Genomic DNA, 17,992 nt, shown 5'->3' on the forward strand with positions numbered 1-17,992 from the left:
GTACTGTACTGTCCTTATGTGGGTGGTCTTGTACTGGACTGTACTTATGTGGGTGGTCTTGTACTGTAAGTTAATTACATCACAATTGCATCAGGCTCAGATGTAGGTCAACACAAACTGACCCCAAAGATTTCCACCCACTATGTGGCCCACTCACCCCCTACCATAAACCCTCCCCTCTATACCTATCCCTAACCATAAAGAGTCATAACCGTTCCATAGTTGAACAACATGTTTCCCATTTATAGGAATGAACAAAGAGATAGAGACAAGATCAAGAGGAGAGACAGAGGGAGAAAGGGAGACAAAAAAACAGTTTAGAAGGGAGACAAAGAGACTAACAAAGAAAAAGTGAGAAATGGACCTACTGTAAAAGCAAGAGAGTGTGGAGTAGTGGAGGGACATAAAAACAGTTGTTCATTGTAGCTGTTCTCTCTCTCTCCAATTCAAAGGGGCTTTATTGGCATGGGAAACATGTATTTACATTGCCAACGCAAGTGAAATAAACAATAAACAAAAGTGAGAAGACACAAAACACGAACAAAAAATATTATAATTTAACAGTAAATATTGCACTCAATAAGGTTTAAAAAATATAAAGACATTCAAATATTGGTAGTATTTACAATGTTGTTTGTGTTCCACTAGTGTGTTGTGATTGCCCACTGCAGTATTTAGCCTAACAGATATGGGAGTTTACAGGGCATTCAGAATGTATTCAGACCCCTTGACTTTTTACACATTTTGTTACATTACAGGTTTATTCTAAAATTGATTAAATATATTTTTTTCCTCATCAATCTACACACAATATCCCATAATGATCAAATAAAAACAGGTTTTTAGATTTTTTGGCACATTTAACTTTAATTAAAAACTGAAAAATAACATTTACGTGAGTATTCAGACACTTTACTCAGTACTTTGTTGAAGCACCTTTGGCAGCGTTAACAGCCTCGAGTCTTCTTGGGTATGAAGCAACAAGCTTGGCACACCTGTATTTGGGGAGTTTTTCCCATTCTTCTCTGCAGATCCTCTCAAGCTCTGTCAGGTTGGATTGGGAGTGTCACTGCACAGTGATTTTCAGGACTCTCCAGAAATGTTTGATCGGGGTCAGAGTCCGGAATCTGCCTGGTTCACTCAAAGACATTCAGAGACTTGTCCCAAAGCCACTCCTGCGTTGTCTTGGCTATGTGCTTAGAGTTGTTGCAATGTTGGAAGGTGAACCTTCCCCACAGTCTGAGGTCCTGAGCACTCTGGACCAAGGTTTCATCAAGAATCTCTCTGCACTTTGCTCTGTTCATCTTTCACTCGTCTCACAGTCCCTGCCGCTGGTGCAAGGCGTGATGCTTGGCATTTAGGACAAAGTGTTCAATCTTGGTTTCATCAGAAACCTCCTCCTCCACAGGGGAGATGGGAGAACAAATGTTTGATTTGTTTTCAAATTCTTTGTGGTCTGTGTGATTTGTGGGAAATATATATCTCTAATGTGGTCATACATTTGGCAGGAGGTTAGGAAGGGCAGTTCAGTTTCCACCTCATTTTGTGGGCAGTGGGCACATGGCCTGTCTTCTCTCGAAAGCCGGGTCTGATGTGTGACCCTATCATGTGGTAACCTCTCTCAATAGCAAGGCTATGCTCACTGAGTCTGCACATGGTCAAGTATTTTCTTAATTTTGGCAAAGTCACAGTGGTCAGGTATTCCGCAGTATAACTCATTCATAGGCGCATGATAACAGCATGAAGGCGCATGAACAACATGAATACAATAGCTGTACGATTGACAGGGGGCATTCAGGGGAGTTAGAGGGACATAAATTAGGTTATTTGCATTATGACTGCCAATGCCTTTGGGACAATGTACATTTGCAGCAGCACTACGACAACTCAGTGACACAATGGTAGGGATTATATGAGCAGGGCTCGGGACACTGATAAGTGTGGTCTTATCAGTGTGGTCTGGATGTAGGTCCTCTTGGTGTGGGTCCTCTCTGCGTGGGTCCTCTAGGTGCAGGTGGGGGACCTTGCTGGTCTGGGCGGGCTGTCCGATGCTCTGTTGCTCCTGTGTGAGGTGCTGGGGCTGCTTTTGTGGGCAATGTCTTTCAGGGTCCTTGCAAAAGTAGGACTGCTGGTTTCTAGTTCAGGAAGGGGTACGGTGGGCCAGGTAAACATTTGGTTTTTGTCACGACTCCTACCGAAGGTGGCTCGCCTTCCTGTTCGGGTGGCGCTCGGCGGTCGTCATCACCGGCCTACTAGCTGCCACTGATCCCCCCCTTGTCTGTTTATTAGTTACACCTGTGTTTAGTTAGGTTAATAATTAGTTGGGCTTTATTATCCAGCCGGGCCGCCTGCTGGGTGTGGGGGATTGTTTGATGTGTACTCTTGTGCACGCCTGTAAGTCACGGTGTGTACGTGTGTTGTTCGGGACTGTTAAGTTCCCCTGTGTTTTGGGGCATTTGTTTGAGTGGCGTCGTTTTCACCTGTGTGGTGAATAAAGAAGTAGCGCTACTCTGAACTCTCTGTTTCCTGCGTCTGACTTCTTCCTCCATGATACCCCGGGCATTACAGTTTTGAGGCACAGTCATGGGAAATGCTTGAGTTTACCCTCTGTATGGTAGCAGGGTGAACGTCTTTCGAAGTAGCAGGGTGGCGATAACCACTTGTGCGTTGGGGAAAGTGAAAGAAGCTTTTTCAATCACTCCCTTGAGTGCTGTGGCCACCCTTTCCTGCTGTGCACACTCTTGCTCTCTCTCTATCAATTCGTAGCCTAATGCTTGCCATTTATCCTGCCTGCCAAGGAATTTCTCAAATGCATCAAAGGAATACCCACTGTCCTGGACACATAGTCTGTTACGGAGAACTATTCCAATTCACATTGCTGTGGTAAAAAAAATAAAAAATAAAAACGTTTAGCCACTAAATAAATGAAAAATATTCAAAATTCGACAAAAATATGCCTTAGAACTAGGGAATCAAGACAAATGACCTCACTTTTTTTATATAGCAAATTCCTTCCAAATAAATGTAGTTCAGTGTTTCACATACATACATATTATTTACAATGAATTTGTATGACATGTATGAAATATCTATTACATAATTATGATGAATATTGAAAGGAATATACATTCACACGTTACTGGAACCCCATAAATACCTCAACCAACAAATATCATCTAAAAACTCAATCTATCTGCTTTGAAAGCCACCAACATTCAATAGCACTACTAGATCCATGAGATACCAGTTTAAAAGTGTCATCATATAATGTCATGTGTTATGAAAGCGTGGGATTTAACATACAGTGAGATTTAAAGATGAACAATCCAATGTAACCTAAGTTCAGGTGTTATGTCATACTTCCTATGACAGTGTGGGTTCAACTAAGGGTTGGACGTACAGTTAGCCTTAAAAAAAATCATTGAATTCAATATGCAATCAATCTCTCTGCTCGTGGTCTGTATATCACTTCCATCTCCCTACCCCACTACTTTCATTGGACCAGTAGAAGAGCTAATGCCTACATTGATTAAAACATTTATAATAATAATTCAACTTTATTTTTTAACAGGGGAGTCCCATTGAGACCAATATCTCTTTTGGGTAAATCCATTTGAATTCAATTACTTTTTGAGAGCACCCCTTTTGATTTGAACAAACTTTCCAAACATGTTTGCCCATTGTAGAAGTACTCAGAAAGTTACTTTTTGGACCTGAATTCCAAAATACTCAAGAGATAAAGGTGCTCAAAGTTGACCTATTTTGCATAACCCACCATACCGGAAGACATCCATGTCTTCATGACTGGAAAAGTTAAACGGTGGAGATTTATATAATTTAAAAGCTTACAAATAGGGCTGTCCAAATTATCTTTTTTTTATGTCATTTTTTTTCATTTAAAAGTAAATTATCTAAAAACGAGCAAACTCTTTTTTTTTTGTGGCATATGTTGTAGCTTAAAACCTATTTGACATAGTTTGAGGTTTTTGTGTTGTGCCCGCTATCGGTTGAGACACAACATGCTTTTGAATACAGGGTGGGTGTCATGTTTTGGCTAATAAATGTACAAAAACGATACCCACACTGTATTTAAGAGCATGTTGTGTCTCAACCGATGGCGGCCACAACACAAAAATATCAGAAGATGAAAAGTATGGTCTAAGCTACAACATATGCGAATATGAAAAAAATATACGTTTATGTGTTTTTAGATAATTGACGTTAAAGGTAAAACAAATCATTACTTATTTTTCAAGACAATAGTTTGACAACCCTGTTGATAAGCTTTTGAAAGATATCAAACTCAACCATTTATATTTCCCAGTGTTGAAAAATGGGTCAACTTTGAGCACATTTATCTCCTGAAGTTTTGGGCATTCAGGTCCAAAAAGTGAATTTCCGACCACTTTATGGGCAAACGTATGGATTATTTATTTTTTTATCAAAAGGGATGCTGTCAAAAAGAGATTGATTTAAAATAAGCAGCAAAGGAGTTAGTGACAGAATTACATACATCAAAGGAGGACGCACAAGAAACGCAAAAATACAAAAACACAACTAGAATTAAGCAGATATTAAGCAGAACTGGTTTCAAATGCTATTTGAAACCTTTAAAATACTTTTAGCGTTTGCTTTAAACTGCCTGGAGTGTCAGACTTATATTTTTGCAGCTATTCTATTGGTTCCATTGCAACAGGCATGTCAATCAATCCCAGCTCAAGTATTTGAAATTATTGCAAATAGTATTTGAACCCGGGTCTGGTAATAAGAGAGGAATGAGGAGCGATATGCATGTCCCCATAAATTTGTGAGATACACACACCCCACTGCTTTATTTTTTCTATTATGAAACAAGGGTTGATAGAAGCTTCCCTTAGAGGAAAAAGTCTATACGTCAGCGCCCACAGATCGTTCACACTGCGTGTGTTCTCCACCAGGCGAAAGGATGCAACACAGCCAGGATAATGGATGGCCAGAGCTGGCTTAAAACAAAGGTATTATACCAAAGGGAAATGAGAGAAAGGATGTTAACAAGTGTAATCTAAGCCCTCATCACTTGAACTTCTTTAAAAACCCTTTGAGTCAGTCTATGAGTCTAGGATTAAACAGTTCGATCCTTTAAAAAGAAAAATGGGTGTAAAAAACCCTCCAAAGGTAACCCATAAGTTGGTACATCAAACATTTCTTTCTGACTCAAATTAACATACAACTCCTTTGCACGTTCCTGAGTAAATATAGGCAAGCATACACACACACACACACACACACACACAACACACACACACACGCACGCTTGAGCACGCACGAACACGCGCAAACACACACACACACACACACTCACTGTCTGCTGCAGGTCGGGGATGAGGACGCGGACAACCAGGGAGTGAGTGTGTATGTCGTCCATGCGTCTTGGGGTCGGCTCAGCGGTGGCTCTTATGGTCTCGTAGATGATCTCCTCACGGGAGCTGTCAGAGGCGGAGTCCACGGAGTAGTCAGAACAACTCTGGGCCATCTCATCCTCACTGGACGTGGGACTCCGGGGCATAGTCAGTAGGCCAGACGAATTCAGCTTTGGAGGAGTAGAAAACTATGAGTAAACAACTTAGAAAAAACAACTTTGAGACGAATCCTACATTTTAACTTAGTCTCTCTCCCATTGACATCAATACATGACTAAGTGAAAATATGACGTTAGAAGATAAGCTCTAATATAAGCTCTAATAATGCTCTATATACAGTGGTTCCTCCTTTAAAAGTTGCGAGCTTGCACTTAGAGGTACCCAGCGTCACGGCTTCATTGCTCCAGACAACCACACGGAGGAGTTAGAGCACTCATTATGCATTTGGGTCCCAAGGTTTTTATATGACCAATCATCGAGTGGTTCCAATTACGAATTTTGCCTCGAGCCACCCTTGCCTTGTGGCATTCTTCAACAAAGATGGCTGACAAAACATTACGGTGGAACCAGATGTAAGTTGTTATAACGTCATAACGAGTCAAGCAAAAAAAATTACAATTGAGAAAAATATGTTAGTTAATGTAGAGACAAACGTTTGTGCATATTTTTTTGTCATAAAGTTCATTTACGAAAATCGCTATTTAGCAAGTTTATCTGACTGGCTAACATTAGCCAGCTAGCTAGTGTTAGGAGAATGAATTTGTAATTCGTGTTGTTTAATGTTTTAGGGACTCCTGAGAAAACAAGCAAACCAGGCTGTTGTCTTGTGAAACAGTGGATGTAAAGCATCTAGCTAGCTAAAGCATTTACTGCAAATTGAATGTACAATTGTGTAAGCTTTCTTTGCAATGCAGCTGAAGAGGAATACCTATGTGAGAATGCTGTTCATCGACTACAGCTCGGCATTCAACACCATAGTACCCTCCAAGCTCGTCATCAAGCTCGAGACCCTGGGTCTCGACCCCGCCCTGTGCAACTGGGTACTGGACTTCCTGACGGGCCGCCCCCAGGTGGTGAGGGTAGGCAACAACATCTCCTCCCCGCTGATCCTCAACACTGGGGCCCCACAAGGGTGCGTTCTGAGCCCTCTCCTGTACTCCTGTTCACCTGTTCACCCACGACTGCGTGGCCATGCACGCCTCCAACTCAATCATCAAGTTTGCGGACGACACAACAGTGATAGGCTTGATTACCAACAACGACGAGACGGCCTACAGGGAGGAGGTGAGGGCCCTCGGAGTGTGGTGTCAGGAAAATAACCTCACACTCAACGTCAACAAAACTAAGGAGATGATTGTGGACTTCAGGAAACAGCAGAGGGAACACCCCCATCCACATCGATGGAACAGTAGTGGAGAGGGTAGCAAGTTTTAAGTTCCTCGGCATACACATCACAGACAAACTGAATTGGTCCACTCACACAGACAGCATCGTGAGGAAGGCGCAGCAGCGCCTCTTCAACCTCAGGAGGCTGAAGAAATTTGGCTTGTCACCAAAAGCACTCACAAACTTCTACAGATGCACAATCGAGAGCATCCTGGCGGGCTGTATCACCGCCTGGTATGGCAACTGCACCGCCCTCAACCGTAAGGCTCTCCAGAGGGTAGTGAGGTCTGCACAACGCATCACCGGGGCAAACTACCTGCCCTCCAGGACACCTACACCACCCGATGCTACAGGAAGGCCATAAAGATCATCAAGGACATCAACCACCCGAGCCACTGCCTGTTCACCCCGCTGCCATCCAGAAGGCGAGGTCAGTACAGGTGCATCAAAGCTGGGACCGAGAGACTGAAAAACAGCTTCTATCTCAAGGCCATCAGACTGTTAAACAGCCACCACTAACATTGAGTGGCTACTGCCAACACACTGTCAATGACACTGACTCTACTCCAGCCACTTTAATCATGGGAATCGATGGGAAATGATGTAAATATATCACTAGCCACTTTAAACAATGCTACCTTATATAATGTTACTTACCCTACATTGTTCATCTCATATGCATACGTTGATACTGTACTCTATATCATCGACTGCATCCTTATGTAATACATGTATCACTAGCCACTTTAACTATGCCACTTGGTTTACATACTTATCTCATATGTATATACTGTACTCGATATCATCTACTGTATCTTGCCTATGCTGCTCTGTACCATCACTCATTCATATATCCTTATGTACATATTCTTTATCCCCTTACACTGTGTATGACAGTAGTTTTTTTTGGAATTGTTAGTTAGATTACTTGCTCGTTATTACTGCATTGTCGGAACTAGAAGCACAAGCATTTCGCTACACTCGCATTAACATCTGCTAACCATGTGTATGTGACAAATAAAATTTGATTTGATTTGATTTGATTTGAAGTAACAAAGCTAGCTAACTATTTACTTGCTTATTGTGTCGTGGAGAATAAAAATAACTGTATGCCTATGGATGTGTAGCTAGCTACAGTATGTAGCCGATCTGTGTATGGACCCTAAAACGTTAGGTTCTGAACTAATATTCATACCAATCTATGAACCTCAGCTATCATAGCTGTTGTATCAACTTCAAGTCTGAATGGCATGAATGAAGCCTATGGTTAGAGTAGAATATAATAACTGTCACGCCCTGGTCTTAGTATTTTGTGTTTATATATTTATTTGGTCAGGCCAGGGTGTGACATGGGTTTATTTTGTGTTCTGTTTTTGTATTGGGGTTTTAGTAGGTATTGGGATTGTGGCTGAGTAGGGGTGTCTAGCATAGTCTATGGCTGCCTGAGGCGGTTCTCAATCAGAGGCAGGTGATTATCGTTGTCTCTGATTGGGAACCATATTTAGGTAGCCCGGGTTTCACTGTGTGTTTGTGGGTGATTGTTCTTGTCTCTGTGTGTGTTAGCACAGTTAGCACAGTGTAGTTATTACCACGCATGAGATTCCCACATTGTAGCCTGTACATTGAATATTTTCACTGATCATGTACTCTACCTTGGCAAATAAAGGTGCAGTTCAGGTATGAATCTCTTGAGACATTCTTATTCAGTCATATCAAACTGTGTATCTGCATGTATGTATTACAATTATACACTTCAACAGTGTTTACTCATCCTGCTCCTGGGACATCAATGATTACACATTGTAACTATGCAATAGACTATAAAAAACTATGCATATATGAGGTCACAGGATAGTATTTCAATGAGATACTTAATTTCAACCAGTGGAGAATGTGAAACGCTTTATTGAAAGAAGTTCATTATCCAGGTGTTATAAATACATAATACATGCATTATAATTATGATAGCCCCAGTTGGCCCGAAGGTTATCTTAAGGGCGGGTGAGGTGGCGATGACAAGACTGGCTTCCTCTCTCAAAACATACCTGCAGATGAGAGAGCATGATTAAGCCTTGTTTTTTTTACTCTAACACAGTCAGTCATCTTAAATCAGGCGTTGAATTGCAAAACTGACCTTGGATCATTAACTCTGGGACTACTACATCTCTGTCTGTATTTCAATGTAAAGCATCTCTTTAATAATACTTCCTGTTGACCCATTCATGCTGTGCCCTCTGTGTCAGCCAGTTCAGATGCGGGAGGGGTTCACCAAAATAGCTGATATAACCTAGAGGATTTAGGGAGAAGGGGGAGAGGGATGAAGTGAAGAAGAGAGACTGTTATTGTGTGTGTGTGGTCTCACCTGATGTCCACACTAAGTGGCTACAGAGTACTTTATGCTGTGCCCTCTGTGTCAGCCAGTTCAGATGCGGGAGGGGTTCACCAAAACAGCTGATATAACCTAGAGGATTTAGGGAGAAGGGGGAGAGGGATGAAGTGAAGAAGAGAGACTGTTATTGTGTGTGCGTGTGTGTGGTCTCACCTGGTGTCCACACTAAGTGGCTACAGAGTACTTTATGCTGTGCCCTCTGTGTCAGCCAGTTCAGATGCGGGAGGGGTTCACCAAAACAGCTGATATAACCTAGAGGATTTAGGGAGAAGGGGGAGAGGGATGAAGTGAAGAAGAGAGACTGTTATTGTGTGTGTGTGTGTGGTCTCACCTGGTGTCCACACTAAGTGGCTACAGAGTACTTTATGCTGAAAAACAGACACATGAGGACAAACAATAGAAGATAATGTCAATAGAAGATACTGTATGTGACACAGACACCTATCGGAGTGTACCTGAAACATTTAAAAATAGAAGGCTATGTGTCTCACCACCAAATCATGACTTGGCAGAAACAGATAGTCCAGTGAAAATGACTGTGTTTATGTGGTGTAAATCTGAAAATTAGCAGCTGACATCTTAAGGGTTTTTTAATTAATGCATGTGAGAAAGGTTCCATGTACAACAAGACAGGCAGAGATGGAGAAAAAGAACACAGAACAGTTTAATTACCTCTGGTTATGGACACTTTTGCCAGCAATAAAGCTTCCACGGCCTGTTCCTCGGACAGTGAACATCTGGCAATATCTACATTGTTGACCCCTTTGTCAGCTCGCTCTTTGAAAGTAAAGAAAACAGCTTATTCTTTATGGATATGAAAGCAATAACTGAGATATGACCGTTCAATCAAAAGCAGCAGATGTCATTTTTAGGATACATCAATACAGCCCAGTGCTGCTTACCTGAGATGCCATCTTCGTAGGTGTCCGCTTTCACTTCCTTCGTGTCGGAAAAAGTTGCTTTCAGAACAATTATTTTTGATTGAAAATAAAAAAGGTTTTGCTCTCGACAAAAAGACACCAATGTACCTCCATAGCATATAACAATTTATCTGTGAATAACTACACCTTCATACAAACGTGCTACTTCAACAAGAATTCTTGACGCACAACCGAATATGCTGCCATATCCGGCAATCACACCCACAAGCGAGCCACTCAGGAGCAGAATGATGACGTGTGGAAGAGGGAAAGGAATGAGATGGGAACAGCTATTTGTTGCAAGTTGGCAAGGAGGGCTAATAGCTGAACAATAGACTATTCAACCTTTACTAAAGAATAGTCTAATAGCTGAGCTAGGTGTGAACCCCCCCCTCCTATCACAGACCAGATTTGCCCTAACGACCAGGGGTAGCTTGCTACTCAATGTAATAAAGCAATGACTTTTCAAATAAGTTACCTTACACGTTATGTTGGCTGTCCTTACGAACGACATAGCATATCATTACAGCCGTATGTACCGGTATGTTAGCTAGCTAAATAACGTTTGTAGTTATACATCGAACTTGCCAGTATATTAACTATAGGCTATCTAACTACCCAACGTTTATTGACTTGATTATTCTCGTCGTTCTTAGCTTAGCTAAATGGTGTAGTCTGTGCTTTCTCAATGGTCATTCGGGCGCTTTCGTAAATTCGCTCTGGCTATCTATAGGCTGGACAAGAGAATGAGTCAAAAATTCAACCAAGGCTGACAAACGGCTTAAGAACGTTGGTTAACTGGAACATTAGCGTGAGCCCATAGCAAATTAATGGAATCGAACGTTCGCAGAGTCTGTTTTGACTGGAGTGATGCTTAGAATTCCATGAAAAAATGTATCCCTTTTTATTTTACCAAGACAATCTGTTCGTCGGACAAAATTGGGAAAAAAACAACTTGTGTAGAAAGTAAACATCCGCACCTCGATGGTGTCAACTGTGCTTATGTCTGTGTAATGAAAAAGTAGGGAAAAAAATTAAAACTTCTGACTATTTATGGTCTAGCGACTGATGACAAATGAGCTCGCTGCCAAGACTTACATACAAAGAGGAGATTCTCCTGATTAAAATGGTGCCCGTGTAACAGTTTTGCTTCTGTCCCTCTCCTCGCCCCTACCTGGGCTCGAACCAAGGACCCTCTGCACACAAAGACAACAGCCACCAGTTACACCCGACTTGAAAAATATATATACACATTGTGAAATATTTGCAGAAATAGACAGACATGCAGAGTTCCAAAATTATTTTTGTTGTTTCCATTTTGTTGTTTCCATTTTAACTATAAAACAACATGAGCAGGTCTCATTGCCAACAATAGCGAAGCAGACATTGTGACGTTGAACAATAAGCTGGGAATAGAATGTTCGGAAGGCGAGTTGGAGCCACAGTGCTCAATAGAACTAATAGGAGCTGGCAGGGTGAAAAATGCACAAAAGTAAGGCCTGTTTTTTCGCGATTACTTCAAAACGACGGCCTTATCAGCTCTGCTAGGGCGAGTAAAATGGTCAGAGTGGTCTCATTTGTGTCTGGAAGTAGCTAGCCAACGTTAGCTTGGGTGCCTGACTGCCGTTGTAAGGCCAAAACGCTCAAATCAACCCTACTCCTCGGCCCGAACGTCCAGTGTGCGCTCCGAGAGCAAAACGGTCTGAATATACAAATTGACAATTTTTCTCTGAATGGAAACACCATAATATTAATCAAATTAATTAAGCTACATTTCTTAAAATCAATCTCATATACTATGTTATTAAAAAAAAGGTTTTAAATTCTCTGGTAATGCCAATATGGAATAATATCAAATGCTTCTCAAAGATGCGCTCTGGTGGTAAAACTAGCAATAACTTGCAGTAACAGAAGAAATGGCTGAGAATTAAATGACATGCCACAGAATGCTGCAGCAGCACGCAGGGTGTGCCGCAGTATGACACAACTTTTAAAAGGAGGAATCACTGTAGCTATATAGTCATGTACATGATGTGCTTATAAATGTGCAATGTATGTATGTACTTAATATACTGAGAATATAGGTTATACTGTAGACTGGGCTGATTGTACTTTTCTCTCAATTTAAAGTGGTCTAGTTCAAATATGATTCAGCCAGTCAAGATTCAGGGCAGTTCTCTCAATTTTAGGCTACTGGGCAGATTGTACAATTCTCTCAGGTTAAAATGGCCTACTACCGAAAATTACTTGACATACCTACTGTTGGATTCTAAACTTTGAACATTGAGATATTAAAGACATCATAGATCAGACGCATAGTTGGCGCCGGAAGTATATCCTAACTTCCGGCGCCGACAGAGATTGCCGCCTCGCTTCGCGTTCCTAGGAAACTATGCAGTTTTTTGTTTTTTTTACGTGTTATTTCTTACATTAGTACCCCAGGTCATCTTAGGTTTCATTACATACAGTCGAGAAGAACTACTGAATATAAGATCAGCGTCAACTCACCATCAGTACGACCAAGAATATGATTTTCACGAAGCGGATCCTGTGTTCTGCCTTTCAACCAGGACAACGGAATGGATCCCAGCCGGCGACCCAAAAAAACGACTCCGTAAAAGAGGGAAACGAGGAGGTCTTCTGGTCAGACTCCGGAGACGGGCACATCGTGCACCACTCCCTAGCATTCTTCTCGCCAATGTCCAGTCTCTTGACAACAAGGTGGATGAAATCCGAGCAAGGGTAGCATTCCAGAGGGACATCAGAGACTGTAACGTTCTTTGCTTCACGGAAACATGGCTCACTGGAGAGACGCTATCGGAGGCGGTGCAGCCAGCGGGTTTCTCCACGCATCGCGCCGACAGAAACAAACATCTTTCTGGTAAGAAGAGGGGCGGGGGCGTATGCCTTATGGCTAACGAGACGTGGTGTGATCACAGAAACATACAGGAAGTCAAATCCTTCTGTTCACCTGATTTAGAATTCCTCACAATCAAATGTCGACCGCATTATCTACCAAGAGAATTCTCTTCGATTATAATCACAGCCGTATATATTCCCCCTCAAGCAGACACATCGATGGCTCTGAACGAACTTTATTTGACTCTTTGCAAACTGGAATCCATATATCCTGAGGCTTCATTCATTGTAGCTGGGGATTTTAACAAGGCTAATCTGAAAACAAGACTCCCTAAATTGTATCAGCATATCGATTGCGCAACCAGGGCTGAAAAAACCTTGGATCATTGTTACTCTAACTTCCGTGACGCATATAAGGCCCTGCCCCGCCCTCCTTTCGGAAAAGCTGACCACGACTCCATTTTGCTGATCCCTGCCTACAGACAGAAACTAAAACAAGAAGCTCCCACGCTGAGGTCTGTCCAACGCTGGTCCGACCAAGCTGATTCCACACTCCAAGCCTGCTTCCATCACGTGGACTGGGATATGTTTCGTATTGCGTCAGATAACAACATTGACGAATACGCTGATTTGGTGTGCGAGTTTATTAGAACGTGCGTCGAAGATGTCGTTCCCATAGCAACGATTAAAACATTCCCTAACCAGAAACCGTGGATTGATGGCAGCATTCGCGTGAAACTGAAAGCGCGAACCACTGCTTTTAATCAGGGCAAGGTGACTGGTAACATGACCGAATACAAACAGCGCAGCTATTCCCTCCGCAAGGCTATCAAACAAGCTAAGCGTCAGTATAGAGACAAAGTAGAATCTCAATTCAACGGCTCAGACGCAAGAGGTATGTGGCAGGGTCTACAGTCAATCACGGACTACAAGAAGAAAACCAGCCCAGTCACGGACCAGCATGTCTTGCTCCCAGGCAGACTAAATAACTTTTTTGCCCGCTTTGAGGACAATACAGTGCCACTGACACGGCCTGCAACGAAAACATGCGGACTCTCCTTCACTGCAGCCGAGGTGAGTAAAACATTTAAACGTGTTAACCCTCGCAAGGCTGCAGGCCCAGACGGCATCCCCAGCTGCGCCCTCAGAGCATGCGCAGACCAGCTGGCCGGTGTGTTCACGGACATATTCAATCAATCCCTATACCAGTCTGCTGTTCCCACATGCTTCAAGAGGGCCACCATTGTTCCTGTTCCCAAGAAAGCTAAGGTAACTGAGCTAAACGACTACCGCCCGTAGCACTCACTTCCGTCATCATGAAGTGCTTTGAGAGACTAGTCAAGGAGACTAGTCACCATATCATCTCCACCCTACCTGACACCCTAGACCCACTCCAATTTGCTTACCGCCCAAATAGGTCCACAGACGATGCAATCTCAACCACACTGCACACTGCCCTAACCCATCTGGACAAGAGGAATACCTATGTGAGAATGCTGTTCATCGACTACAGCTCGGCATTCAACACCATAGTACCCTCCAAGCTCGACATCAAGCTCAAGACCCTGGGTCTCGACCCCGCCCTGTGCAACTGGGTACTGGACTTCCTGACGGGCCGCCCCCAGGTGGTGAGGGTAGGCAACAACATCTCCACCCCGCTGATCCTCAACACTGGGGCCCCACAAGGGTGCGTTCTGAGCCCTCTCCTGTACTCCCTGTTCACCCACGACTGCGTGGCCACGCACGCCTCCAACTCAATCATCAAGTTTGCGGAAGACACAACAGTGGTAGGCTTGATTACCAACAACGACGAGACGGCCTACAGGGAGGAGGTGAGGGCCCTCGGAGTGTGGTGTCAGGAAAATAACCTCACACTCAACGTCAACAAAACTAAGGAGATGATTGTGGACTTCAGGAAACAGCAGAGGGAACACCCCCTATCCACATCGATGGAACAGTAGTGGAGAGGGTAGTACGTTTTAAGTTCCTCGGCATACACATCACAGACAAACTGAATTGGTCCACTCACACAGACAGCATCGTGAAGAAGGCGCAGCAGCGCCTCTTCAACCTCAGGAGGCTGAAGAAATTTGTCTTGTCACCAAAAGCACTCACAAACTTCTACAGATGCACAATCGAGAGCATAGTAGTCGTTTAGCTCAGTTACCTTAGCTTTCTTGGGAACAGGAACAATGGTGGCCCTCTTGAAGCATGTGGGAACAGCAGACTGGTATAGGGATTGATTGAATATGTCCGTAAACACACCGGCCAGCTGGTCTGCGCATGCTCTGAGGGCGCGGCTGGGGATGCCGTCTGGGCCTGCAGCCTTGCGAGGGTTAACACGTTTAAATGTCTTACTCACTTCGGCTGCAGTGAAGGAGAGACCGCATGTTTTCGTTGCAGGCCGTGTCAGTGGCACTGTATTGTCCTCAAAGCGGGCAAAAAGTTATTTAGTCTGCCTGGGAGCAAGACATCCTGGTCCGTGACTGGGCTGGGTTTCTTCCTGTAGTCCGTGATTGACTGTAGACCCTGCCACATGCCTCTTGTGTCTGAGCCGTTGAATTGAGATTCTAGTATGATTCCCAATCAGAGACAACGATAGACAGCTGTCCCTGATTGAGATCCTTACCCGGCCAAAACATAGAAATAAAGAAACATAGAAAACAAAAATAGAATGCCCATCCCACATCACACCCTGACCTAACCAAATAGAGAAATAAAACGTCTCTTTAAGGTCAGGGCGTGACACTCCGGCTGGAGCGTGGGAACCTGACAGACCGGCTGAAGCAATGGGGCCTGGTGATCCAGCTCAGGCATGAGAGCCTGACGAGCCGGTGGAAGCAAGGGAGCCTGGCGATCCGGCGAAGGCATGGAAGTCCGACGAGCCGGCTGAGGCAGGGGAGCCTGGCGATCTGTCTGAGGCATGAGAGCCTGTAGCAGCTCCTGGACCCGACGTCATTCCCACCGAAACAAAAAACATTCACTAATGCTTCCCTTAGGTGAGGCGTTATTCTATAATGTGTGCGCTGAGAGTTATGAAGCAAGCTCAGGGAATGAGTGTTTTGAAAAATAAACGTAACACAAAACAAGAAAACATGAACAACGCACAGACATGAGACTAGAACAGAAACAATAACACCAGGGGAAGGAACCAAAGGGAGTGACATACAGTTGAAGTCGGAGGTTTACATACACTTAGGTTGGAGTCACTAAAACTCGTTTTTCAACCACTCCACAAATGACTTGTTAAACAAACTATAGTTTTGGCAAGTCGGTTAAGACATCTACTTTGTGCATGACACAAGCCATTTTTCCAACAATTGTTTACAGACAGATTATTTCACATATAATTCACTGTATCACAATTCCAGTGGGTCAGAAGTTTATACACTAAGTTGACTGTGCCTTTAAACAGCTTGGAAAATTCCAGAAAATTATGTCATGGCTTTAGAAGCTTCTGATAGGGTAACTGAAATCATTTTAGTCAATTGGAGGTGTACCTGTGAATGCATTTCAAGGTCAACCTTCAAACTCAGTGCCTCTTTGCTTGACATCATGAGAAAATCAAAAGAAATCAGCCATGACCTCAGAAAAAATATTGTAGACCTCCACAGGTCTGGTTCATCCTTGGGAGCAATTTCCAGACCCCTGAAGGTACCACGTTCATCTGTACAAACAATAGTACACACGTATAAACACCATGGGACCACGCAGCCGTCATACCACTCAGAAAGGAGATGCGTTCTGTCTCCTAGAGATGAACGTACTTTGGTGCGAAAAGCACAAATCAATCCCAGAACAACAGCAAAGGACCTTGTGCAGATGCTGGAGGAAACAGGTACAAAAGTATCTATATCCACAGTAAAACGTGTCATATATTGACATAACCTGAAAGGCTGCTCAGCAAGGAAGAAGTCACTGCTCCAAAACCGCCATATAAAAATCAGACTACGTTTTGCAACTGCCCATGAAGATAAAGATCATACTTTTTGGAGAAATGTCCTCTGGTCTGATGAAACAAAAATAGAACTGTTTGGCCATAATGACCATCGTTATTATGCACGGGGGTGGCAGCATCATGTTTTGGATATATTGAAGCAACATCAAGACATCAATGAAGTTAACTTCTTGGTGACAGGGGACAGTATTTTCACATCCGGATGAAATGCATGCCCAAATTCAACTGCCTGCTACCCATCCCCAGAAGATAAGATATGCATATGATTAGTACATTGTGATAGAAAACACTCTGAAGTTTCTAAAACTGTTTGAATCATGTATGTGAGTATAACAGAACTTATGTAGCAGGCAAAACCCAGAGGACAAACCATTCAGATTTGTTTTTTTTATGTCACTCTCTTTTCAATGTGGTTTCATTGGGAATCCAGATTTCAAAGAACCTTCTTGCAGTTCCTACCGCTTCCATGGGATGTCACCAGTCTTTAGAAATTAGTTGAGGTTTTTCCTTTGTGTAATGTATGGCCATCTTGAACGAGGGTCACTTCATGTGTACTGTTTGATAGAGGCGCATGACCAGAAAGCATGCTTCAGTTTGTTTTCTTCCTGTATAACACAGATCATCACATCTTCAATTTTATCGATTATTTACTTTCAAAAATACCTAAAGTTGTATTACGAAAGTAGTTTGAAATGTTTTGGCAAAGTTTACAGGTAACTTTTGAGATATTTTGTAGTCACGTTGCGCAAGTTGGAACAGGTGTTTTTCTGGATCAAAAGCTCAAAATAAATGGAAATTTTGGATATACAGTATATGGACGGAATTAATCGAATTAATCAATCCTATAGAAACTTTGTGGGCAGAACTGAAAAAGTGTGTGCGAGCAAGGAGGCCTACAAACCTGACTCAGTTACACCTGTCCTGTCAGGAGGAATGTGCCCAAAAAATTCACCCAACTTATTATGGGAAGCTTGTGGAAGGCTACCCAAAATGTGTGACCCAAGTTTAAATTGCTTAAGGCAATGCTACCAAATACTAATCGAGTTTATGTAAACTTCGGATCCACTGGGAATGTGATGAA

General features: G+C 42.9%; 1 protein-coding gene across 1 annotated transcript in view; it reads right to left on the reverse strand.

Moving 5' to 3' along the window:
• LOC112249551 (SH3 and multiple ankyrin repeat domains protein 2) overlaps positions 1-17,992 on the reverse strand; it is a 214,725-nt gene that overhangs the window by 143,719 nt on the left and 53,014 nt on the right. The window contains exon 2 of the mRNA XM_042320848.1: positions 5,342-5,569. Coding sequence (XP_042176782.1) covers positions 5,342-5,545 — 204 coding nt within the window. The 5' untranslated portion in view covers positions 5,546-5,569. The remainder of the gene's footprint in view (positions 1-5,341; positions 5,570-17,992) is intronic.

The sequence above is a fragment of the Oncorhynchus tshawytscha genome, linkage group LG04 (assembly GCF_018296145.1).
Source record: "Oncorhynchus tshawytscha isolate Ot180627B linkage group LG04, Otsh_v2.0, whole genome shotgun sequence".
In the NCBI taxonomy this organism is placed as follows: domain Eukaryota; kingdom Metazoa; phylum Chordata; class Actinopteri; order Salmoniformes; family Salmonidae; genus Oncorhynchus; species Oncorhynchus tshawytscha.